The sequence below is a fragment of the Centrocercus urophasianus genome, unplaced genomic scaffold, assembly GCF_019232065.1.
Source record: "Centrocercus urophasianus isolate 14NV4802_14NV808 unplaced genomic scaffold, USGS_Curo_1.0 seq_9, whole genome shotgun sequence".
NCBI lineage: Eukaryota > Metazoa > Chordata > Aves > Galliformes > Phasianidae > Centrocercus > Centrocercus urophasianus.
Window position 1 is genome coordinate 10,623,586 of NW_024885532.1, and position 27,074 is coordinate 10,650,659.

The following is a 27,074-nucleotide window of genomic DNA, read 5'->3' on the forward strand; positions in this document are numbered from 1 at the left end:
AGGAGTTCAGTGGGGCTTTGAGGAGCCTGGTCTAGAGAGAGGTGTCCCTACTGATAGCAGGGGGATTGGAATTAGGTGATCTTAAAGGTCCCTTCCATCCCAAACCATTCTGAGCTTCTGTGATTTTTGGGTGATTGAGAAGTGTTAAATAAGGAAATTGAAAAACCACTGCTTCCAGGTGATGAGAATCTCTTCTGTATACGAGGACACAGTAGATATTTGGCCAAATGTGAGGATTCGTAGCCAAGATCTGGGTACTGGAAACACTTCTTCATAAAAGTTGTCAGAATTTTTACCAATTTAAACATATCAAGGAGAAATCACTGAGTCTTTGTAGAAGGTTGTTTAGAAATCAGTGTTCACTGAACTTGGAACTGCACACGTAAAATAGAAATAAAGTCAGGCTAGTTCGTTATTGAGGCATTATTCCAAGGTGTTTTCTCTGGCAATAAGCACCTCTTAATCAAAACCTGAATTATGTAATACTGCAAAATATACTGTCATTCAAACATAAATAGTTTCAAAGAGGTGCTGCTGACTGTTATGCAGAAAAGGAAATATTTAACATTTAAGATCAGGTTGCCTTTGGCACAGTGCTTTGCTACTACTCATTTTTTGAGGCCCAAGATATATTTTGTGCTCTTGCTTCATTTTTCCTTTTTCCCTCTATTCTGTTCTTTAGTTCAATTTCGCCATTCAGTATTGAGAGCACAAGGCGTCAGAGAAGGTCTGAGTCTCCAGACTCCAGGAAGCGGCGCATCCATCGGTGTGACTTCGAGGGATGCAACAAAGTATACACAAAAAGCTCCCACCTGAAAGCTCACCGGAGGACGCACACAGGTAAGGCTCTGCTGGCACTGGCATTGCGTGGTTCTGCCAAGCCTTTCTGCCTGATTTAGGACCTATTGAACTTGCCATCCTAAGCCAGGAGATGAAAGTCTGAATATAAATAACAGGGATGACTGCAGGTGCATCTGAGCTTTGGCATGGTGGTACAGATCAAAAGCTTGCTTTAGAGTTGGAACTTCCCTATCATTCTCACTTCCCATGTTTTGCTTCTCAGTACAAGCTCTCTTAGCAAAAACTGGACTCTTTTCAGTTGAAAGTTAACAGAAAAGTAGCCTGCATGGGTACATCTAATGTGTTTCAACAACAATGGATGATCGTTGTTTGGGACCAACCAAAGTTATTCAAAATAAAAAAACCTCAAGAAGTGTAGACGTAAATCTTCAGCACCAACTTCTTCACTCAGCAGCCATGCTCCTATTGTAGTATTATTTGCTTTTACAGATGAAGCCTTTCAGTGATAAGTGTTGCTAAATACAATTGAATTGTAAATTCAAGAACTCAGAATTTCTTTCTGGATGTTTTCTGATGCATCTATCACATACTGAAAGTGGAGGTCAGTCATTTTATGAGAATAGATTGCACTGGATCCTTGTGACATAGATGCAAGAGAGATGCATCTGCATGAGCTGGATCTCATTCACTGATATAATACGTAATCGATACCTGGTTTTCTTATTGACCCTAAGGGCTGCTTGCTACTACTCTGCATGACAGGCATGTGAGAGTAGCTGAAGCACTGATGTGTAATCGTTGTGATTTTATTGTGGATAAACTCAGGAACAACTCTTTGAGGTCATCTAGAACAATTTAAAAGGTTACCACTGGAATGGCTAAAAAGGCAGTGAACACAATGCTGCTGATCTTAAATTAAATGTATTGATTAATCTGTTCTTAATGTACTTCAACATTCTTGTAACTCCTTGGAGACAAGACGGTGTTTGTCCAGCATTCTAGCACAGTGTTGGTTTTTGCTGAGAACCTGCTGGTGTTTTCTGTGTTGTTGCATAATCTAGATGTTATGAGATACTACTTCAAAAAACAAGTGATGGCTTCTCCGTTTCAGATGAAGCCACTTCTTCATCACTCTTTTCAGTACATCTTTTGATTAGCAGGGCTTTCACTGAGAGGAATACTGAGCAAGACTTTGTCTTGATATTTATCACTTAACTCATTCCTGTAAATAGAAAATCCTTTCCTAGAACAGCAGGAATGTTCTGGCTATTTCATTAGTTCCCCTCCAGGCGAATTATTCTGATTTCTTCATGTCTTCCCATTAATGTTTGTGCATTCTCTCAATGTATTATGTTTTGTCTTAATTATTTTTTTCTTCTTTCTTCTTTTTTCCCTGTATATTTTGTCGTCTAATGCGTTTTATGTACCCCTATCCTTTGACTTGCACTCTGTCCTTTGCTTTACTTTTTTATCCCACTGTAGCTCTACTCCTCTTTTTCATTCTCTTGTTTCCTAAACTGTTTCCCTATTCTCTAATGATTCTGTAATTCATTAATGATCTCCTGGCTGATAACTCTTGCATATAAAGCACCCAAAATCAATGTTAGGTGTTCTGTACTACTGAATGCACTGAGTGCTCAAAACTAGGCACAGAAAGCTAAAATGTAGTTGATAATTCCAACTTCTGCAGCTATAACTATCCAGTAGCATGAAGAGAGTTTCTGTACCAAAAGTAATCATAGAATTCATCTATCCAGCTTTGGCTCATCAGCAGTTAAATGTCTAGGCTATGCTATCTGTCTGGAATCTCTGGGTAGTCATAGAAGAGGGATTGGCACCTCTGGGGCACATTATTCCCTCTTCAGGTTGACCCAGGAATTGGCATCTGAAGGTACTTCTCCTTCACTGTTGAATGCAGGAGAAGCTCAGGTACTTGCCTCTTAGCTGGCTGAACTGAGTACCCATCCCAAAAGGCAACTGCCTGAAGTATTTTGGATATTGGTTCATTCCTTCAAGGAGAGAACATTAGGAAAAATAACATCAAATCAAAAACCTTCATTAAATGGTTGATTAGCTGTTAACTGTTCTATCATCTACTCATGCATGCTGCAATATAAGAAGTAAAGTGTAGTCTATAGAGAAGGTGAGCACTGAACTTAGCCAGAGATCCAGTGAGAAAATCTGTATTGTGCTGATAAATCTGTTTTCAGATACTTCTTTGGTCTTGGTAAGAAGCTGCTGTATTTTGACTTCACATATAGCATTGGCCATGAGCATACCCTATGTAGTAATCTTATCTTACATTTTTTATCTTGGCTTGCACTGTTGCTTCAGGCAAAATAAGTTAATTATTCACATATGACCCACAGTAATTAGTGTGCAGTTTTGGATAGGTATAAATGAATTATGACAGCTAGGCACGCAAGGATGAGCACGTTTGAATAGGAAACTTTCTGAAGAAGGATCACAGAAACTCAGCATTGCATAATCTTGACTTTTTTTTTAATGCAGGCTGGTTGCACTAACAATTTTTTAACTACGCAGAATGTGTTTGAAAGCTAATTTTCTTTTTCATTTACTATATGTGCATATTAAATTCACTCACAGTAACATTTGTTTGGATATTGGAAGAAAAAATATGTGGTTTTTTTTTTGACAGGACAAACAGCATTGATTGGAAAGTAAATTTCTTTTGAATGTAATTAAAAATGGAAGCAAAATGTTATACACAGTACCCATCGCATTCAGTTCTCGTGGAGTCTCCCTTCATTTTCAGGATGCTATCATGTGGCTTCTGAGTACTTCTCAACTTTTCCTCCAAGCTTAGTGCAGTGTGTGGGCACGGAATCCACTGGGGGGCGGCCTTGAATTGTGCATTAGCTCTGAAACTTGGAAACGTGCAAGTGAAACCTGGAATCGTTGGACCGTTTCATAAATCACAAACACTTGCTATTAAATTTCTCTTTCTAGTATCAGGTTCTTGGTGTTGCTTTGCCAAATCATCAGATAAAGCTATCAGGAGGTATCGGGTGTGATGGAGAGCCTTCTGGGCTCACCATCAATCTTGCAGCACAGGTATATCAACTCTTTCTGCAAGGAGAAAATTGTGAGAAAATGGCTTATCGAGGTTGTGTTGAGTTGGTTTCTTCTTCAGAAAAATACTAATGTGTGTTTCTATAAAGGAATAATCTGAAAAATCAGAAAGCAGCCTTGGGTTGCATTCCTTGTCTGCGTGTGTCCATGTTATGTTCAACACAGGCACTCCTATTAGCTCAGGGAGTTAGTGGTGGTAGAGAGCTAAAACTTCCATTCCCTGCAAGCTCAGTACAGCCTGGTGTACTGACTTGTAACTCATCTTCTTTAGTTTGCATCTTTTGCTTTGAAGACAGGGAAAAAACTGTAGCATTATTTTATGACATGTAACTGCCATTTCAGATCATTTAGGAGGTATTAAAGTTGCTGTTGATGGTTCTAGTAGGGCAGCTGAACATTTCAGACTAAAGCAATACTCATTCTTACCACTGTATTTTCTTTTTGTTTGGTTTGGTTTGGTTTTGTACCATCAAAATTTACTTCTAAAAATACTTACATTTGTCTTAAAGAAATATTTCCTTTTCTACTAGACCTAGTTTGTGAAAGATCTACTGATTCTCTTCCTTTCAGACAGAGGTTATGAAAATCTGCTATGTTTTATATAAATTGAAGAGGCAAATCTTCTGTTGAGAAACTGGCATGGGTTATAAAAATTAGATTTTAACATCTGATCTGTGATGTTGATGCAACTGGAAGTCATGGGACTTCGCAGCTGTAAAATTGGCAATAACTATCAAAGATTTCATTATTTTGGCAAAAACTATGCAGATATTTTCATGCCATATATTCAAAGATGTATCTCAGCCTTCTCTCTAATTGGCTGCAGATTTCTGAAATGGCAATGAAAAGCTGCAAAGTGCTCAAAAATATTTGCAATTTCCCTGCAATATTTCATGTGATGATTATTTTTTAATTTTTTAATTATCTGTAACTATAATGAAACTAAGTGAGCTGGAGATGTTGAAGGTGGATGGACAAAGCCATGCGGTTAGGTTAGTGCAAGACAGTAACGTCTCAGGTGACATAATATATCTCAAGTGTATGTGCAAGTCATTTGGAAAATAACACCTTCTATTTATTTCAATGGAAACCACAACAGATATGAAGAGCACAGTTACATTATTTGATAGAGAAAACTCTCAGCTATAAAACACTATTTTGCAACGTAGTCACCACCATTTGCTATGCATTTTTGCCAGTGATGAACAAGAGTCTGTATGACACACTTGTAAAAATCTGCATGGCCATCCGGAATGTGGTTTGTCTTTTACATCACTCTCCCTACTGCTGAAATGTACTGCCACCACCTCACTGTGCTCACATACACTGTTTACTCTACACAAAAGTTCAGCAAGCCTCAAGGAGTTTCAGTGAGTGCACTTTTTTCTGCACAGAGGAATTCAGTGACACTCCATTGCTTCAGATGCACTTCCATGTCAGATGCCATTCTGTCAGACTGCCCCCCTGCTGCCATCTGTCACACAGCAACAACATGTAACGGAATATTGGGGGAAAGGTTCAACCTTTGCTGCCATACCACCAACATCTGCTTCTGATGTTGTGAGCCAACATCATAAAATACGAGGTGTTACTTTCGGAACGGACTTCATATTGCTATAATAGTTTCAGTCACATAGTAGTGTTGGATAAAGGTTGTGTATAGAAAGATGAGAGATGAAGGAAGTGAGCTTTAAGGGAAGAGGGAGTTTAAGAACAGATACCCGGGATCCTCTAGGCTAAGTGCCATAACATTACAAATGAGTTCTGAAAAAGTGAAAATACCTTTTGGATGGATAACAGTTATCACAAGAAAAACACACAGAGCCATTTCTGTGTGAACTGATTTCAGTTGTCTTGGTGTAAAATGCATTAAATAATAGAAAATGTGAATATAAGAAAATGACAGTTTCTAGCTGCCTGCAGAGATACTGGAGGAAGCCCATCTCTGCACTGCCGGCCTTCGGTGATGTCCCTGGGCATGCACTATGTGCACTGCTAAGTTCTTCCACACAACAGGGGCAAGCTGTCGCATTGGCCACATCTTCTATTCTGATTCAGAGGCTATCTGGTCTATAAATCCTAGTCTATAATATCCTACTTCAACCCGAATGACAGGCCTACTGGTACCAAAACTAACCTTTGCATATTGTGGCCCAGTTTTCATAGACGTTATCTGTCTCCTCGTAAATGGAGAGCACATGTAAATTTGAGCCATATTATGTAAACTGAAGAGGCAAATTATCCTGTCTGCTAGGGGGTTTGGTAAAGAACACAGATTTGAAATGTATAATGGATAGTTACATGTGGAGTATATTTAAAGATCTTCCCTTTCTTCTAAGTGTGTGGAGTACACTGTGTGGTGTGAATGCGTCACAGCCAAAGTGGTGCCGAGCACAGGCAGTATGACCTGAGAAATCTAACCCACTAACTACGTAGTTATTTAAAGGGATTTTGATTTACGTTGGATTTCACATCTAAACTTGCTCACAGCTAAATCCATTTCTAGCTTCATGTGGCCACCCTTTTACCATATGAAAATGCCCAAGGAGTTTAAAATTGTGAATCATCCTGAAGAATTGAATAAAGAAATAGGATGCCAGCTTTAAGGTTATAAGGAATGTGATTTTTCAACATCTGATACAGAAGAGATTGTTTTCTGTCTTCTCATTTCTGTGGTGTTTTTCTTATAGCCATCGTTGTAGAAATAGTAGGCAATTTCTTTTTCCTTAAAACTGTATTTTCAGTCATTAGTTACTGATTCCTAGAGGAATGTGGCAGAGTTGCTTCCTGGGGTCAATGGCAGCAAAGGCCTGGGATGTTTCAGTAGGCGAGAAGTGGGAATGGATTCAATCCATTACTGTAGGGCAGGGTGGGAGTCTTATAGGCATGACTGTGGCTTTGCTCCTGCCTCTGAGAGGCTGAGGAAGGCATGGAAGCTTCCCCCTTGTCTGAAGCACCTCCTGTGAGACACAGGGCTGACTGCTGCTTTTCATCCGTGAATCCCAACCAACACTGAGTCCGAATCACCCTTCTTGGTGCCAGCACTGCAGAAGTTGGGGCAGCACTCACAGAATCGTGCTGAATGCAGCCTCTGGGCCAAATAATTTTTTTCAGTGTTCAGAGTTTTGTCCTTGATCAACGCCTATATCATTCCTGAGATATGAGAGCAAATACCTTTGCAGCAGACGTAATGAAACTTACTTGTCAGTGTCAGGGTGTTCTCCCCAGCATTACATGGAGACACTAAGCATCTCAGAAATGTGATCTTGTACCTGAGAAAATGACATTTCCTCCCCAAGAAGTTCCTTTTTCACTGGGTTGAGACACCACCCTAGAGGAGAGAAGGCTAGTGAGTACATGGGTGTTTTATTTAGTCTGTGCTTTTTCAAACATTGCATTCCTCTCGCTCACTGTTGCTCCATATATTATTTTAATATGAAAGGGCCCCTGTCATTAGTCTTTGTTCACTTTTTCCTTTCAGCAATTTCAGAGCAGACTTAAGAAGTCGGAGGCACCAAAAAAGTTATTTTTGCACTGTAGGTTTAAAATTCCATTCATTACCTGTTGTTTTCTTAAGGTCTGTTTAATTCCTCTTGCTAGCTATATGTTCCAGAGAGATATTTACAGGTTTGTAATTCCTCCTTAGACAAGTATTGGGAGGAAGCAACATTTTTAAAATAATCCTCTTGGATTTGACTTGAACTGTGTAGATTTTTGGCCTCCTTTAAAATTAACGTCCCTTTGTCACCTGCCCTCCAGACTCTCTCTTCAAAAGCCCAGCTTTCCTTTCTCATGTCCTACGTGCTCCATAGGCTCTTATCCCAGAACTCTTCCTCCTGCATGTAAACCTGATGGGTGAATAAAGCTGCAGCAGCAGGTTGCTGCACTGTTCCAGAACTTAGGAATTCAAACAAACAAAGACAGTTTTAAAAGCAATTTGCTTTAAGTAAGATAGGAGGTTCTATTTGTATTGGGTGACGCTTTTATTTTTTAAGAAACAATTTTCTTGTAGTGTTTAAAATTTACTGCCAGATTCAATAAACAGTAGAGCTTTCCAGTGTGGAAACCAGTGTATTTCATGGAAGTCTTCATGTCTAGTTTTTTTCTCTTCATGCAGTTTCTATTTAGAAGAAACACAAATTATTCTGCTGGTTGACTATGTACCAGGGTATAAAGGCAGACTCACCCACGCCACCACATCGTGGTAAGGTGATGTTCAGAAATATGAACGTCTACTAGCTGCCTGAATGTACTGAGATAGATGTCTGAATCCAGCTACTTACGGGCAGGTGTCCATACCACAGGGAGCTTGTACATCCAGTTCTCTTCCAAAAGCTGCTCTGTGGAAAGTTAAATGATTTCATTTCTGGCGCATTTTGCAAACTCTGAACTCACCTTACACACAGGGAGTCGTTTCTCTGCATTGTAGGTCTGATGCTGTGCCGATATGGAAGGGTGCCCACATGGTTATTCCAAGGCACTTTGATGGGAAAGCAAGTCTAATTGTGTCTGTGATTGCTTTCAGTCTCTAGGTTATGAAAAATATTTGCAACCATGCCCCTTGACTTTGTAAATATGGGGTGCATATGTGTTTTGTCTGTGTGTGGCACAAGGGAATAATGATGATTTCATTATGCAGAATAGAATTTTCTCTAAATGAACCATTTAGTTCTTAGTATTCTACCTCCAAAGAACTGTAGTTCATCTGAGGTCTCAGGCATGATTGTGGTCTACCATTCTATGTAACTCTGCAGTGGCATGAAGGCAAGAAAGACCTCTCTAATCCCATTCCCTCCAAAGTGCTTTCCCAGATGTTGCACCCAGATGCACCCAGACCTAGAGGAGTAAATACACATCACAGAGCTTCCAAGGACGTTTAACTCTTGCAGCCCGCTCTTCCAATCCCAGGCAGAGAATCGGATAGCAACTTGCTGCTGGAACATCCAGTATTGGTGATCCCCACATGTCCTTTGCAAAGCGTGAGTGGAATTGCTCATGCCCATCCTTTGCAGGGCAGCCTGTCAGTCAGAAACAAAGTCCTTGAGAGTAACTGCAAGTAAGTTTCACAAAAGCCTTTGCTTTAGTATTTTACTCAAATTTCCTTTCTTCTTGGTTTTTTTCTTCTTTGCTTTTTCCCATGCCTCGAAGGAAAAAAAGAAAGCAGAGCCTGAACGCTAGTGTTTTCAATCTTTATTTTTTGCAAATGAGTAAGCAGAAAATTGGGAAAATTCTACAAAACTTCTCCTTTCCTGTGAGAAGAGAAAGATTAGATATGTAGGACAGGTGATTCTTTTCTATATTTCAGTATTTTCTCTACTCAGAATATAAAGCTTTGTGGTATCTTGCTTACATTAACTCTAATGATCTCCCAGACTCTTCCCTCATCTTGTGTATTTTGTTGGTTAATATTTTTCTTCCGTATTGTATTTGTTTATTCTATATTTTATGGTGATAAAATTGGTATCTCTACATTTGAAAATCTCACTGCTATTCACAATTCTTTTTTTTAGCAAGCAAAGTTTTTAGGGCTTTTTAATGCTTTGATTCTGTGAACAGAGTGGCACACCAGGGTCCTGCCCTCTGAATGAAGCAAAGCTCATCCCCTGGAGCCTTTGGTTGTTGTTTAAATATTATTATTATTATTATTATTATTATTACTATGGGACTTTTCTTTGTTTGTTTGTTTGTTGTTGTTTTGGTTTTAGTTTTCATTCCATGAAACATCAGTATTGCTCTTGCTGAACATGGTGGAGCAAGTCCTGGAGCATCCAGGAGGAGTGGCAGGAGCAGAATCAAAGGCATAGTTCTTGTAGATGGGAAAGGAAATGTCGCTTAATTGTCATCTCCCTTGCAGTTACGGACCACAAATAAAAAATGATGTTTTATTTGAGGAATCCAGACTAAACCCCAGAGCAGCAGCACCCTAGAAAAAGAGAGTCACTGTGCAGGTGTGCTATCACCCTGTGTGCAGTTGGCTGCTGATGTAAGCAGAGGCCTGTTGCATCACCTTTCCCAAATTTATTTGTGAGTGGATGTTGCCATAAAAGGAAAAATCTCATCATTCCCAGGGAACTGAAGTTTTGATGGTCCCATCATGTGGCTGCAGACCAGAAGGAAATTTCCATTCCCTCTTCTGCTCCAAGTGGATATACATATATATGTAAGCATGTACATACACCTTGGTGTGCATGTATGTGCATACATACATGTGAAAAATCACCTTGACGTATGGAAAAAATGATCAGGAAATTTAATAAATGCTGTTTGACATCTGTTGTTGGGATTTGATCTGACTCCTGAATTCAGGCGCGTGGGAAGAGGCCTTTTACAATTCCAAAAATGTTATTTTTACTGTTGTAATAGGCATTGTGTTTATCATTTTATTTCAGATACATCTTTGGTAAGGTGCATAATCAATCCTTGCCACAGAGTGTTAATTCATTTGTTTCTCACATAGTGCTAGGTATGTTCAATCAAGGGACAAAGCCTCTGCAGAACTTTAAGGAGAGAAAATGTGAAAGAAAAGCTTCATGTGTGAACTGTTTCTCTTCTGAGTGTACAGTGACAGAACAGGGCTGAGACTGATGAAATGAATTTGGAGAGGTGGAGTTATGGAAAATCTAGTTCTTGTGAGTCTGAAAACAAAGAGTTTTTCTTATTTGCATAGAATAGCAATAAACTGAAGCTGAACCTAAAGGAATGTTGGAACAATATGCAAGAGAAGGAAATAGATTATGGTCCTGAACTAGAACTGGTCTTGCAGAGGGAGTGACAAGGAGAGCCAGGGTGACAAACAGCACTCATAGTCAACAATACAGTGAAATGAAAGATACTTGTGTGCTGTGATGTGGGAAAATGACTTGGATCTGAATTATCAGAATCAGAGCTTGAACATAATTGCTTTTAAAACTGTCAGAAATCAGTTGAAGTTCTGTCTGTTGTTTAAGAGTTCAGATTTTCACTGTGCTTTTGAATTGAAGAAGTCATTTTGTTCATGTGAAGTAACCATGTCCCTTTGCTTTGCCTGAGAACAAGGAGTAAAAAACCTGAATTTCAAGACACGTCACAATTAGCACTGTACATCCTGTTCTGCTCGTTGAAATTATTTTCCCAGACTTGCTAAACTGATACGAAACTTTAATCTCTTCCCAGAAAGATCTTTAATTTGCATATTTCAACAACGCTGAAACAAAATTCAAATTCATTGCATTCACTGAAAAGATAATTTGGAAAGAGAGATCCAAAATCACCTTTTGAAAGACGTTAGAATAGTCGAATTAGGCTTTTGAATCAAGATGATCCAAAATATTTCAAACGTTCAGAGGGGTGGAACTGAGATCTAATGGTCTTTGTACAGAAAGTAAGTTGTTCCTAATACACTGCTATTCACTTTCTGTGCAGCTTTGGGAAGGCTGCTTGTGCTCACTGCATTGGTTTTCCTACCTGCAGAAGACACAGTGTTTGTTACACGGTGCTATTATGAAGCCAGACTTTTATAAAGTATTAATATACTTTTGTAAAAAGATATCTTTGCAAGGCACTCTGAAGTTGGAAAGTGCTTTATAAGTGCTCAAATGTTTTTTCATTAAAAAATTATACTAATAAAAATGTCACACAGAACATGAGTTGTCATTTTTCCCTTTTCCTTGTGTCTAAAAGCTAAGCTGCCCTCTTCCTGCCAGGAGTGCCTGAGGATGCTCTTTATAAGATGGTGTTTTTGCTGTAAAAAGATTTCTGCCTGAAATCACTTACTTTTAGTAGAAATGCAAACTCTAATTACCCATTATTCGTGGTTTTCAGTTTCTGATTTTCACTCTCGCAGTCGCACAGTTTGTGTTTTAGAATGGTTCTGGTGTTTACATGAGAGCTGAAACCCAGTTGGCATAAATCCTAAATGCTATGTATTTTGCATAGTGCTCCACGTATGTTGCACACTACTTCCGCAGCAGAAACCAAACCAGGAATAACTCTGAGATGTCCTGACCCTGCAAAATTGCAGACCTGTTGACTTCAACAAGAATACGTAATATCATCAGACATAGGCAGAGGCATGGTTGCTGTGTTATTTGTTCTCTTTCAACTTGCTGTGGGCTAACTCTTTAGTACCTCATTCTGTTCTGTTTTGGTTTGTTTTGTAGGGTTTTTTTTTGTGGGGAATACTCCTCCAAGACTAATGACAACAGAAACTGAATAAGGAATGTATAAAGATGTGGCTGTAAGTAGCAGAGCTGGGCAGGAGCCACCCGTTAAACCATGCAAGTTTGGCTTAAGCCATTGTACTTTGTGAATGGAGTGAGGGACAGCATCTCCCTTATGCTCCCACGCTCCTTGTTTGGAAACACTGCACAAAACTGTAAACAGTTTCATTTCAAGTGTTTTGCAAACTTTTTCCTTCTAAATAAAAATTGAATTTTAGCACGTGGCTCTTTCACAGGGTAATGAAAGCCTTAAATGCAGACAAATCTGACTAGATGGCTAAGCCTGTAATCCTCAACATTCCCCTGAGTATACTTTGTTGGTGAATCTTACTTGACGTAAAAATGTTATCTGTTTCAAAATGATGACTACCATTGCAGAAGGGGCCACAGAGAGGAGAAGTAAGAACTCGGATTCATGGTGAGAGTTACGTGGAGAAAAAGCAGATAGATGGGACATAGTTGAGAAGGGTCATGACATCACCTGTAATAACAGAGAAAGAAAGGAGTTCATGTCAGAAAAAAATTGGTCACTTCTAGATCACTGGGATGTTTTCTGTCCTGGTAGTAGACAGTTACCTCGTCATTACTCAATAGCATAATTGCCAAAAGCCTGCTAAACAGATGAATAAATGAAGCTTAAATAATACACAAACGAAACGGACTACAGGTGTACAATAGAGTATCTACAGTTTCAGTCAATGCATTTTCAGAGAATGCAAGCCCAGCTCTGTTCTATGGAGTTCCTGAGCAGTTTCCATGCTGGCAGCACACGTTATTACTCTTCACATAGGACTTTTGTTGCACCTTTCTTTGAAGCATCAGCATCAAATACTGTGATTGCAGCTAGTTGGTGGGCAGAAGAAAATTGTTGAGAAGTGTACTATGTGAGAAATGCTGGTGCAGAGCAGGTTGTGGTTCCTTCATCTGTTACACGATGTGATGAATTGCTGGTATCAACGTATGGCATCTTTTCTTTGGAGTGTGTGAATGTCACTGAACGGTAAAGTAGAAGTTTGGAGGAGATTTATTTCCGTGGATGAATGATCTTCCAGAAGTTCATGAATACTGTAGGGAGGGCAGAAAATTTTTGAAGGATTGACTAAGTAATGGTCATTATTCAGCATTATTAATTCATTATTTGCCTGAGTTTAGAGAGATTGTGTGAATAACTATTGTAACTGTGTTCTTATGTGCTTAAGTGAGAGGCGTCATGAGGTAGCATAGGAAAATTAATATAGTAGTACTAATTAAACTAATTTGGATTGTGGCATCTGGATTAGAAAAGGCAATGTTTTGGAGGGCTCTTAGAAACAGATATTTTGTTTTTAGAAGATTAAAAAATGACTAGTTCCATCCAGGGCATTGAGTCATATGTTTAAAACTTTCTAATTAACTTTTCCCCTCCAGACAATAGAAAATACTCATTTTCTACAGCAAACAGTCTAGAGGAATCTTCTCATGCTCCTCAGTCTCACTTTATTTGTGTAAATGACTGTCAGGATATACTGTTTACCATCCATTTCTTGCAAAGCTGTAGGGTACCACCAGAATGTGATTTCTCTATGTTTCAGGATCATTTTTTCAGATTTCAGGTCCAAGTAATAGAATTTGCAAAGTCTGGTGGGGAAGTAGAAGGCTAGCTCCCATGAAAACAATCACAGCTTCAGGCTTCTATTTTTAAACAGGCTCCTTCTACGAGTCTAAAACCTTACAGATTCAGAAGATTAAATTAGCTAATGGTGTTTTTTCTTTTTCCAGTTTTCTTTTTGTCCCTAATTACCGCAGGTTCTTAGTTTCTTTCCATGCTATGTTTCCTGCTGTTTCCCAGAACTTGTCCACTATTTTGTCTTCTCCATTCCCATGTTTCCACTACTTAGGGCAAGGAGCCTGCCTTTGCTCTCATAGAGGAGCTGAATGAGCACTTGAGTGCCTCGGTGCATGGCAGTAACTCTGAGGCCCATGCTCTGGCATCTGCTGAGCTATTGAAGGAGCCCAAGAACAAGAGGTACATTGAACCTGAGAGTGTCTTAGATATTTCATCTAAAGTGCTCACACGAGGCAGAAGTGCCCGAGTTGAAATGGTCGAGTGTTTGACTTTGACTTGGCCATTACCAAGCAAAAGGTTCACAGTTAATGCAGTATTGCCTATGAATAAGAACTTCTTTTTTCTAGCGCATAACCATCCAGAGATAATGTAGGAGTTTTATAGAAAATTGTAATTTTTCCCCTAAAACTAGGTTTGTGTAAAATGTTGTCATTAATCTTTAGGGAAAACTGTATCTGAATTTCAAAGTTTCTTTGACAGTGGCTTTTTTAAGGTGCATATTACTGAATGTCTTTAGAGTAACACTGCATTGTCTTGTTTTTTTCTTCCTTACGCTATATGTCTATATTTAATTGAAAATAATGAAAGGTCTCCTTGGGTTGAACTTGTAAAAGATATTTTCCGTCAGTGGTGTAAATAGCGTGAGAGGAATGCAGTTAGTCCTGTCCCTTGCACATAGCTCTGTAGGGGCTGGGTACGCTGGACTCATTGAGGAGAAGGGCTCAAAGCAACACGTGGGAACTTCAGCTGGGTGACCCATGCTCACATCTTCCTATTGGCTGGCTTCCATTTCCTATCCACAGTGATACCCTTTTAAAGGATAAACAAACTAGTTCTGGCATTTTTCTGTCATCTTCCATCCCTTCCTGCATCAGGTTTTCCCACTGCTTTTCTACCACAGAAGACAATTTGGAACTTTTTGTACCCAAGTGGCTATTGCAGTGAAGGATCTTGGGATCAACAGAGACACAGATTTTCAGATCTTTTTCAATGAGGATCCAAAGCATGGGAAGTACCTCCCTGCTTTGTTCAGGAGGCTTCTGTAGTCAAAGAAACCGATGGGGGGCAAGATCACAGTTTCAAGAGAAGAATGTTTACAGTAAAGCTGGAAGCAGCAAGCGCTTCACTTATAAATTGTTTATGTGGTGTGACAAGGCTATTTGGGTAGACCTGCCAGGTCACACAGGAAGACTTATATTGCACAGTGCTTCACACCAACTGTTTGCAGCAAGGACACATACACAAGATAGTTCAGTGGCAGATCGGGGCACATTTTATAGCACTTTGTCACTGGCAAGAGTGCGTGATGTGCTGTCTGCCATGCAGCTCCTGCCTGTCCTACTCACAGGAGGACAGTGAATGTTTTTCTGCGCTTTGTGCTCTGTTGAGACCCTTAAAGTCAGGTCGGTGACATGAATGCTGGCAGAGCACTCTGACTGCACTGTGGTTTTTGCAAATCCAGCCAGCATTGGGTATACTTAGATACTAGGGGATTAGAGAGTGAAAGGCAGGCCTACGGAAAGAGGTCTGGGAGTTTGGGTTGACAACAAGCTGAATGTGAGCCAGCAGTGTGTCCTGGCATCCCAAAGGGCCGACCGTATCCTGGGCTGCCATTCGGTGAGAGGAGGGGCTGTCCCACACTACTCTGTGCTGTGCATCTCCAGCACTGGGGGCAGGGCTGGGTGCCACAGTGTAAGAAGGACATAGAACTATTAGAAAGTGTCCAACGGGGGCAATGAAGATGGTGAAGGGTCTGGAGGGGAAGATGCATGAGAAGCAGCTGAAGTCCATTGATTTGTTCAGCCCAGAGCAGAGGAGCTGAGGGTAGGCCTCATGGCAGCCTACAGAATGGCATGGAGCTGCGGCAAGGAGGGCCAGGGTGGGTGTCAAGAAAAGGTTCTTCACCAGCCGGTGGTCAAGACTGAACAGGCTCCCCAGGGCCTGTGGTCATGGCACTGAGCTGCAAGAGACCAAAGAGTGTTTGGATAGCGCTCTCAGTCGCAGGGTTTGGGTTTTAGGTCGTCCTGTGTGGAACCAGAAATTGGACTTGATTCTTCCAGCCCCGCATATTCTGTGATTCTGTCACCTTGGAGCCTGGATCACTGGTTTCTCCTCACAGCAACAGTTTCTTACCCTATTCAATACCAAAACTGCAGTGCAGCCCAGATGGAGCCCAGAATGTACCACCCCAGTGAGTTCAAGTGCTGCTGACAACCGTACGGGTGGCCAAGGCCTGTACAGCATCTGATTTCCTGACAAAGGCAGCAACATCCATTTCAGCTGCGCTTCTCAGACCTGTTTGAACTTTGCAGTGATTTTGAAACTTTGGGCTCTCAGCAAAACATTTATTGACTTTCAGAAACACTTGGAGGGCGGTGCTGTCTACGACACAGCAAGTGTTGCATCACTGGTTTGTAAAATTGAAATAGCATCTTGCAAGCTGCTTATGATTCATAAACGATAATAAATAACTGACGAAGGAAACAGTTGTTGCAGAGATGCTCTCATGTTGTCCTGCTTGTGGTTAATTGGTGTAGGAAGGGGAGGTAAGAAATCACTTTTGACACACCAAGGGAACACACATGTGGACCTCACACAGTTTCTCCTCCTCATTTTTGAAGCATGCTCATCTGTGGGACGAAGGTAATTCCCAAGAGTGTTTAACTTGTAGGCATTAATGAGCAGTGATAAAAATCCCAAACAAGAAAGGCCTTCAAAGATGACAAAAATGGAATTTTATAACAGTTTCTTCATCAAAACACAAGGTCTGGATCAGCCATATTAATCTCCTGCTGTGGCATTGTGCAACACAGAAGCTGAGACAGAACATGATGCTTAACTTCAAATAAAAAGCAGAGGGTGGGATTTTCCAAAAATCTGTTCTTAGCCCAAGTCTAATGTCATTGAAGTAAATGGGATTTTATCAACAACTTTGTGCGAGTCCTGCAGCGGAGTACTTTTAAAAATGATACGCCATTCCTGGTAACATCTTGCACATGGAATTAATTTTACTGAAAGTGAGTGAGAGCAGTAAATAAAGAGAACACTTTGCTGATTGAATTTTTATGTTTCCTTGGGAAATGATCAGTCATTTTTATCAGCTTGCTAAGAAATGGCCTGCAGTGTTGTTTTATCCAAATAATTAGAAACCTTCATAAATTTCCTAAAAATAGTTGGAAGCCTTTGATAACTTGCTGAAAAACAGGGTAGGCTGTCTGTTTTGGGAGAAGGTGTAGCCTGATGGGATGAGGCTAGCTAAGTTGTACAGTAATCATGAGAATAATTATACAGCCCTTTGTCCTTACGCTAATCCCCGCATCACTCCTGCAAGGTAGGATCTATATTGGTGCCTTAATCCTGTTGATTTTCTTAGTGATGTGAATGCCACAGGAATGATAAATCACAAGGCCCTTTCCTTATATTCAGCAGATTTGGTACATAGTAGTTGTGTAATTTGGCCTAAAGAAACCCCTAGGCAGTGGGTGTTCATGGGAAGCCTACAGAGGAGGTTATGAGGATTAAGAGTAATGAGGGAAAAGTCACCACCTGTTTCCCACCCCCCTCTCTCTTTCTTTTGTCTCTCCCAGGAGAAAAACCCTACAAATGTACCTGGGAAGGCTGCACCTGGAAGTTTGCTCGCTCCGACGAACTGACGAGGCATTACCGCAAGCACACAGGAGTGAAGCCATTCAAGTGTGCAGACTGTGACCGCAGCTTTTCCCGCTCAGATCACTTGGCGCTCCACCGCCGCAGGCACATGCTGGTTTGAAAAACGCTACCTATTCCAGCCGAGCTTAAGAGCTGGGTCTCTTAACTACCCGGAGTGAATTCAGCAGGGCTGAATCCCCTTCTACAGTGTTAGCAGGCAGGGCTGTCTCTGCTGTCTGTAAGAAAAAATAATAACAAAAAAAAAATAGCAGGAAAAGAAGTGCCACTCTTCTCCTCGCCATCTGAAGCTAACCCTATCTGCCCCTCAGCATGGTTACCCCAAAGGTGTCATCACAGTCGCCAGGGAAATAGCAGTCAAAATGCTACAGGAATGGGCATTATTTTACATGCTGCATCCTTTGAGAAAAAAGTGTTTATAGCTTGTATGTTTTTTCAGCTGTTGGACATTTTGTTCCTGAAAAATCGCTGCTGATTGGAGGATTAGATGCCACAAACCGATGATGATGATGATGAGAGCAAGAACGGTAGACCTTTGTTATCCCTTCTTTTCCCCTTGTTTTGAATACTACCTGGCCAGTGTCAGCATCAGCCTGAGCAGTACTACATAGGAGCTGATGAGCCGCATAGGAGTAGGCGAGAAGATCCTGCTGGAGAGGTTCCACCATCAGAGCTGAAGGGTTGCTGGAGCTGACTTTCGCAATAACAATGGTGGCATTTTAATGTTGTATCACAAGTTGTCATTATGCCCTAGAAGACACCAGCCATTTAACCCTTTTCTTTTATCCTTTCCTTTCCTTTCTCTTCTTTTGTTGTTGTTGAAGTCTGTAAAACAAAAAAGGGGCAGCAGCATTTCTGTTACAAGTACAGCATCAAGTATCTGTATTTTACCGTCGACTCATTTAGAACCATTTTCTGATTAATATAGAAAAAAACAATCTAAAAACTACTACACCATTCTCAAAGTGCAGTTTTCTTTCATGCAGGTATCCTCTTCCCCGTGACAGTGTTTGAATATGAGGAGACAGTCAGATCTTATACTTTCTAGTACCAAGGTTAGTGGTGTAGCCATCCATGAAATGGAATTGAATGTACCAACAATGCAAAATAGAGAAGAAACAGCTGCGTCTCTTTGCAGAGAAAAAGCAATAATGAGTAAAATGGCTCTCAAGACAATAATTTACTCCACATCAACAGAAGGGAGGTATGCAGAAATAGCACGTAAGATAATTTAAGTTAATCTTCCTGATGGTTTCACTGACCTGTTAGTTACCACAATTAAGTACTTTCATTTCCTTAAACATAATGCTTACTTGTGTCAGGAAAGCAAAACAGATAAAGGAAAGAGCTGAGTGTTGAGGAGTCAGTGGATGAACTGTAAGTAGGAAGAAGAAACAGTTGTACAGTGGTGCTCTGCAAGACATTAGGTTTCTCCCTGGGAGTTAGAGAATAACAAGACATTGCCAGCTGTCTGTTATGATACAAATGCTCCTTTATATGGGTATCAGTGGCTGCCTCTGCTGGGATTTTCAATCCAAGCCTTTTCAGATTAAATAAAAGGAAATTCTTGATCATTCCCATACAGCTCTGTAATTGTGAATCAATTTGTATTAATTAAATTATGTAGGGGAGAGAGAGAAACTCCTAGTCATCAGTTGTTCGTGAAAACAGAATAGTGTTTTTCTGTTTTCCTTCTTCACAAGGATCTGCCTATTCAGCTAAATGAGACAAAGAGAAGGCTTGGCAAGATTTTTTAAGTGTTGAGATTTTTATAGCTTAGAGATAAAAGATGTATACATAAAGGTCTTTTGCAGCAATGCATTTAATTACAAATATTTGTTTCCAGAAATTGCACAGATTAAACTTGTGGTGCCACTTGTTCATTTTTAAAGGTTAGATCAGTCTGAATTCAGTTCTGATTCCCGAAATACTAGCTGTAATGTTGGGAACAGGTTCTGAAGTCAAGATAATCTTTAAGAAGAAGCAGAACAGAGAACCCTTGCACACACTGATAGTAATTGCAGTTAATTGAGGATTAATAAGACTGGGATAATACATCATAACAGCACTTAGGCACTCCAGAGTTTGATTATCTTTAAATACATTGTTCATGTTCCCCGATACCGGATAATCTGTCAGTCCCCCAAAAGAAGAACTTCAGTACTGTTACTATTCAGTATCCCCTCTGGTGAGTGGTCAATATAGAAACTGCAGACAAATTATTAGCAGCCATAGGTTCATGCCCCCTCCTAGAGATTTTCAAGGCAAGGCTACATGAGGCCCTGGACAACCTGATATCACTGTGGTGTCCCTGTTCATCGTAGGGGAGTTGGACTGGATGGCCTTCAGAGGACCCTTCCAACTGTAAGGATTCTCTGATTCTGTGATAGTGGAAAAAATGTCTCTCCCATTCCCACCATCTGCACTGGTGATCAACTTCTGTGAAATTTTGTAGCATTTAAGCATCCAACTCAGAACTGGGCATTAAGCGGCACTTAGTGTTGATGCAGTTTAAAACGGCTGAAACAGATGAGAGCTTCTTGATAGCCCATAAGCCATTGTGGAGCAACAGAACTGGGTTTTTGCCAACAGCATTACTTCTTCCATTTTCAAAAATGGTAGTCAGTGCAGTACCTGAGGTGGTTCATGGATTGCATCTGAGGTCTATCTTTTATGTACTTTAAGGTCATTCCCTTTAAATGGATCAGACAACATCAGTGTTTTGGGGAAGAAGTCAGGTCAGGTAAAAGTCAATTTATAAAATTATTTTGCTTTTCCAAGAATGTTTTACCAACTAATTTTCTAAATAGCAGCAGAATCTGTGATTTTATTTCTCCCCCATAGAAAATGAAATTTATTTGACCAGCAACACGTAAGGACATTCTGTTAGCATTCAAGAGAAACAATAAGAGATCTTCTCTGATGCTGTTCACAGGGGTTGAATATAACTCAGAGGCACTAATGTCTTCTTCAGGCTTCTGTGTAGTGAATTGGAATTAAAAATCTCCAAGAGCAATTGAGGCTTTAAATTTTGGTATGCAGCTTTGAATTGTCCTGTGCTGACTGCACAGAGATCCCATAGGAAGCTCATTCCCCAGGGCAGAAATCACTCTTTGCGAACCCCTTGTCTCCATTCTGTGAGAATATTTTTTGTTTTCCTCTTTGGGAGTATTTTAAGAGAGGTTACTTTGTGGAAGGAGCGTGTTGGGACATGGAGTGGATATCCCCCAGGTTCTCAGGGCGCTCTTCCACCTGTGTTCCACCAAGTTCCTGTGCTTGTGCAGAGACAAAGGGCAGCTGCTCCAGCGTGGTTTCCTCAAAAATCACAATAACTCACCGCAGTGCATTGCACGCACGGCATTGCATAACCGTGGTGAAGGCTGACTTCACATGTGGCATGCAGAAATACCAGATCTTGTCTTGGCACAGCACAGTAAGTCCGTCTTAATTAACTGAGCAGTTGAGAAATACAAAAATACAGCGTCCCTATCCTTTCAGACAGACAGATTTATGCTTTTCAATATGAATAAAGGATGGGTAGTACCGACTGAGCATTATGGCTTACGTGGCGATCTCTGCCATGAAGTGTCAGATTTCAGGTGTTTCCAAAAAGATTCAATGGATTTGTCAGCAAATCTCAGTAGCCAGCATTACATGAAAACATAATGAGTAAACAAGTTTGATACAGAACTTTTTAAATTTTAAATTGCCATTATTTTTTGAGCGTCTGTTTTATTCAGCACTGTAAAATTGGCTCATTGCAACGGCAGTTTTTACTGGGGGTGAAGATGCAGTATTCCTTATTCTCTATCGTGCTTTCAATTAATGAAATAGATTTAGACTGATTTGTATATATGATTATTTGCTGGAGTAATGTATAACAAAATTAACAGTGTTAAAAATGACATCAGTGATGTTGATGCTTGGGATAAACTTACAGTACAGAGCATGGACAAATAGTTGGACAACCTTTCTCCCCTTTAATAATGGAATAGCAGTGATCATAAATCTCGTTTTCCATTAGCTACACTGAGAATGTATTCTAGTTACCATTTATAAATTTATCTTCTGATAATAAAAGATGTTTAATGGAAAAAATCTCTTTCTCCTTTATTGAAGTTGGATACCTCAAATCAGAGTAAGATTCACTGTTAATACCTTGCTTATTTTTTAGTTTGAACATTGGTTTGGAAAGGTCATGTGAGGAACCACATTTTCCGCAGCAAATGCGTCTAATTTGCCCTGCTACATGCTCACCCAAACACCCATGCATATAAATGCCAGCATTTTCACATCCCTCCTCCCATCAGCAGATGAAAACAAACACGTTTGTGAAAACAAAGCACAAGATGAAGAATTTAAAATAAATTGGAAATAAAAGAAAGTGCTACCTTCTTAAGAAACCAGCTCATATTCCTGTACTATGCTTTTGCCTGTGATTTATAATTGGAGAAGCACACAGATTTAAAGATGATTGTTATATTTTCACAGTGTCATGATAGCATTCCAGTTGCTGTGTAATATGCTTACAAAGTCATACCCATTGGTACCTTAAAAATGCTTGATTTCTGATCAACTGCAGCAGCAAAGCAGGTTTTAGTAGAAAAAACAAGTAGCTATAAGGATACTGCATCTTTAGAAATTGAAATGCATTGAAAGTATTTTACTATACTTGTAACAGTTTAAATATTCTGTAATATATGTGATAGTGGAAAAGTATTTTCAAACTCACGGTTTTTCATGGGGTGTAAATAGGTTAAATGAAGTACATTTTTAAAAATCCTTCCGCTTTCATAAAGAAAAAATTGTTAGATAATGCCTTGCAAAGCTTACACAGAAAATGCTGAGAAGTAAATTATTCTGTTTTGGCAGAAACATTTTCTCTGCAACATGGAGCCGCCACTTTTTTGCTGTTTTGCAGATAGCGTGTGATATAGTGAAGTCATATTGAGTCCTTCAGTATCAAATAAGTCAACATTCAGAATGCCTTTGACTGAGTAAACGAAAAAAACCAAAACACTTAATGAGAATGAAAACCATATGAAAAAGTTTTGTTTTGTTTTCCTTCTGGCAATTTACTGCAGATACAGTACCAGCAAGCTCTCTGATTTTATTTGATTTTATTTGTGCTTGTATTTCCCTGACTACACTGCATCTTGAAAAAAAGGTTGCAGAGCTGAAATAGGCAGCTGTTCTTTGCTGATTCCAGGGGTGTTCAGTCTTCGAGGTACAGTAGTATGCCAACAATCCAATGGTAGCGGGCAGTTGTGACATTTAGAATGCTATATACTCCAGCACGGTAGTCTAAAATCCATTTTAAAAGATGAAACAGAAACTGAAAGTGCCTGTTATTAGAACTGATGGGATGTTCCTATACTTTTACACAGCAATAACTTACGGGATTCTATCAACAATAAGATGAAAATAAAATTAAACTCTGAGAACAATAATGCAGCACAGAAGCAAACACAAAGTGCCATTTGTATTTTCATGTCGATGTATTTTGTTAAGAGTTTTAGTTAGTTTCTCAAATAATGTCTGTCAGATATGTAAGATGAAAATGGATCCTCGTTTACAAATTTCTCATATCCATATGGATTCCAAGTAGGTGTAAATGGAGATCGTTGTGTTTTGTAGCATTACTTCCTAATTTACGTCTGATTTGCCCACAAATATCCATGGTATTCTACAGTAAAATAACCACAAAACCAGCAATGGACCTTCTTCAGGTTATACACCAGAGCATATTCTCTTGAAAAATCCACTACATTGAATTGTGGAGTTCACCATATTTCACTTTTCTATTCCTTTTTGTAATACCAGTGCTTAATACCGTCTTCAAATTGGAGAGGTCAAAATATATCCCTTTTTAAAATTATTATTTTGGGGGAGAAATAAGTGGGGGAAAAAAGGTGGGGACTATCAGTTTAGAGACTATTTGAGTAACAAACAATAAGCTGATATTCTTAGAATGGAGAAAGGATATTTTTTTTAATATTAAGTGGCCTAAACAATTGCATCAATAGGCTGGTGGATCTCACTAGAAAATGACCAGCTGTGTTTCTTCCACTCTGTTTTTTAATTATTTTTAATCTGGTAGGTTTCTGTCAAAAAGAAAAAAAAAAAAAAAATTACTGTTGCTAATGGATTCTTAAAATAGCAGTGTAATGCCATCCCTCATACTTGTGCTTCTAAAAATGAATTTACTGGAGATCAAAATGTAACTGGTTTTCCTAATGCCAAGAAATGCTTTCCATTCCCTAAGCTTGTATGCAGCATTTATCCACGCAGAGCTATGCTCCCATCAGTGGGTTGCTGTTTGAGAGAACAGGTTTTTATTCACCAGGGAAGGAACTGTGTGCACACAAAGACAATGCAGAAGAAAGTGGAGGTGCAAAGTAAAAGCATATGAAACTGCATGTGAAAACTATGACACTGATACATGCAGGTTAATCACGTGATGACCACTGGTTTAGTAACAATTTATACCTGTTGGGCATCAGTGGAAATAATCCCATCAGAACGTGCATATGCTTATTTTCCCATCCCAAACTGAATTTCCAAATATTAAGCAAATAAAAGATCTCATTTCACGCTGGAGGTGTTAGGAGAGCACCAGCGAATGTGTTAGGAGAAAGGAAATGTGAGTTTCTTATATCTGAGCGGCTGTTAGAGAGGAGGTCTCAGTTCACTGCTCTAAAGCAGCAGTGCTCCAACGTGGCACCCATAGAAACCCACAGTGTTCAGTTGACTCCAGCTCTACATTTGTTGGTTCTTGCATAGGAAAGGGCACCGAGGCTTCTACACCATGAAATGAGTGGGGCTTTTTTCATGTCTTTTTGAAAAACAAGAGTTTTTTTTTCTTATTGACTTGCCAGCACCTTGTGCTTACTGATTTCAAATGATGAAATTAACTGAGATACTTTTGAAGTGATTTGTAGACTGTCCAGTAAACAACCATTCAGTCCTTTGGACTAGCAAAACTGAATGCAAGTTCTAGCTGTTGTGAAAATAAGAACTGTACAAGTTATTTGGGATCCTCCTGGCCGTCTGTGTGACTTAAAAGTCACACTTCCCCCAGCTCATTTTCAGGGTGCTCTCACTATTTATAAAAGAGAATGTGAATGGAGGTTCATACTGTGACTTCCTAAACCTGGTTCATGCACCTGGCTGCATTTGGAAAAATCGTTGTCAACCAGGAGACATGCTCAAGTAGCTGATGGCTTTGATGGACTGTCATAAACATGAACCATGAAATGCAGACATCGGTGGTTTGGATGCTGCCTTTCTCCTTGTTCCCATCTTTCTAGATGTAAAGAACTTCTTTGGAAAGGCCGTTTGACCCATAATCTTTGCAGGAGAACTAAACTTTTTCAAAATTCAGATTTGATGTTCTTGTCTCTGGTTTTCTGATTTCGGTATTTTTCACTGCTAGATTTATATCTTATTTTGTCACAAAACAAAAAAAAAGAAAAAAAAAGTTTATTTTTCCCTATAGTCCTATATATTGCCTCCTTTGCAATATAAGTTCTCCATTTTACACCTACACAGTGTGCTCCCTTGACCTGCTCTCTGTCGCTAAGAACTTACAATATCCCATTTGCTCTTACAATAGAATATACACAGAGATAGGAATTAATGACTTAAGCTTCACGCACCGCCAGCCTTAAACCCTTCAACCCACACACACAGACACACACATGCATACGCTTCAAATGAAAGGGAGATTTGGACACTGCTATCAACATGTGGGGTCAAAAATATCATTAATTTGGAAAGTTCTTTCAGCTGTGTTTAGGAAGAAACGGCAGAATAATGAAAAATACCATTCTTGGCCAAGTCATTTACGGATGAAGCAAATTCCCCTATGGCGTTAGTTGAATGAAATCCTAAGAATGGAGTTGCATTTGGCCCCGAACTCTTCCTTATTAATCAGGTTGCTGAAGTTGTATATTCCAATGAGCGTTCATTAGATCCTCCTGTGTAAAAATACAAAAACATCCCTTAGTTTTTAAAGTGATTAATTTGGGACCGAAGGTTCACAGCAATGGAATTAGTGTGTTCAGCACCTCAGTCTTTTTTCCTACGATAAGATGCAAAAGGGAGGGTCATTATCACTAACCCCATAGAGATAATAGTGTCAATAGAAGTCCTATACTTCAAAGGAATAAAAACAGCAGTGCTAGCAAGCAAACATCGTAGTTTCTTAAGTCTTTTCTTTCACCTTCTTTTCAAAAGATTTTAAATGCAAAAACTTCTGTTCTTCAAAAATAATAAAAGTAATTATCTGAAGATCTAATTTCCCAATAGTTTCCTCTGCATTTATATAGTATGTAGTGTTTAGGCAACACCTATGTTATAAGTTTATTAATATTATGTAAGTGTTGTTCTTGTATTTATGTATAGTGTATGTATTGTAAATATACTCAGAGCTTTTTTTCCTCTTCCTGTAAGATGGTGATTTTTTTGCCCTATAATAATGTAAAGGGAACCCCCTAATGAAATTCTGTCAGAGGATGATTATTCCAGTCTATTCTCAAAGATTTAAATGAACAAGTGTTATCGTTTTTAATGGTGTCTCAGACATATTTTGTTGGTGCATTGCTTTTCTGTATTCAACTTTCCTATGAATTGAGCTGTGAATTGAAATAGAGTTTAAACCTTTAAATGTATGCATTTGTATAATTATCTGAATGGAGGCATGAAGGTTAAATAAAGCATTTTGTATGGAACAAACCCCCTAATTATTACTGTGAATGACTCAAGCCTTCTGGAATACCCAGCTATTAACTTTTTAAATTAAACCTTTGTTAAAAAAAAATCTTTTCTATAAACATATAGTGATTTTTTAAATGGAATGTTTTCTTAAGAAATGGATTTTACTCGCTTTTCTGATTTTTTAAAAGCCATCGTATAGAGTGCACATTCTTTCTCCTTTCTCAGTGTTTGTGCATCTGTGGCAAGGCTGGAACAAATAAAATAGCACTCAGCAGTATAAACAAAATTGAGCTGGGATGATATAAAAATATTTTGCATTACTATATAATCTGACTTCCTTACGTATTTTAAAATGGAATTCTGCATCTGCCTGTTTTCTTTTTTCCCTCTTCATCCCCCATTTGTAGGGATGCAATTAATTTATAATGGTCTTAAGATGCCCACGCCGCTGAGAGAGGATTTGCTCATTGTGTGCATGTCAAGTGAAGGAATAGCTGTTGAAGGTGGGCTTTGGTGAGCTGGAGCATTCAGTTTTGTACTTAGATGAAGTTGGGTGGTATTTGGTGATTGCTTCTAGGGACATTTTGAGATCCATAGGCTGCTCCCTCATGTTTTTTCCACAAAGTTTCCTTTTTGTTTGAGCCAGCATTTAGGACAACTGTGGAGATGAAGTCAGAGGTTGTGAGCTACGCTTTTCCCTTAGTGGTGAAACTTCTCCTTAGGTGTCCTTAAATGGGGTTTTCCTTGCAACACCAGTTATTTGCTTTTAACGA

The 27,074-nt window shown here is 39.4% G+C and overlaps 1 protein-coding gene across 3 annotated transcripts in view; it reads left to right on the forward strand.

The window, feature by feature from the left end:
• The window catches only part of KLF12 (Kruppel like factor 12), a 267,563-nt gene extending 241,189 nt beyond the window's left edge, over positions 1-26,374 (forward strand). For all 3 annotated transcript variants that reach the window (XM_042839345.1, XM_042839346.1, XM_042839344.1), the window contains 2 exons: positions 683-840; positions 17,505-26,374. In XM_042839345.1, coding sequence (XP_042695279.1) covers positions 683-840; positions 17,505-17,686 — 340 coding nt within the window. In that variant the 3' untranslated portion in view covers positions 17,687-26,374. The remainder of the gene's footprint in view (positions 1-682; positions 841-17,504) is intronic.
• Positions 26,375-27,074: the final 700 nt, after the last annotated feature.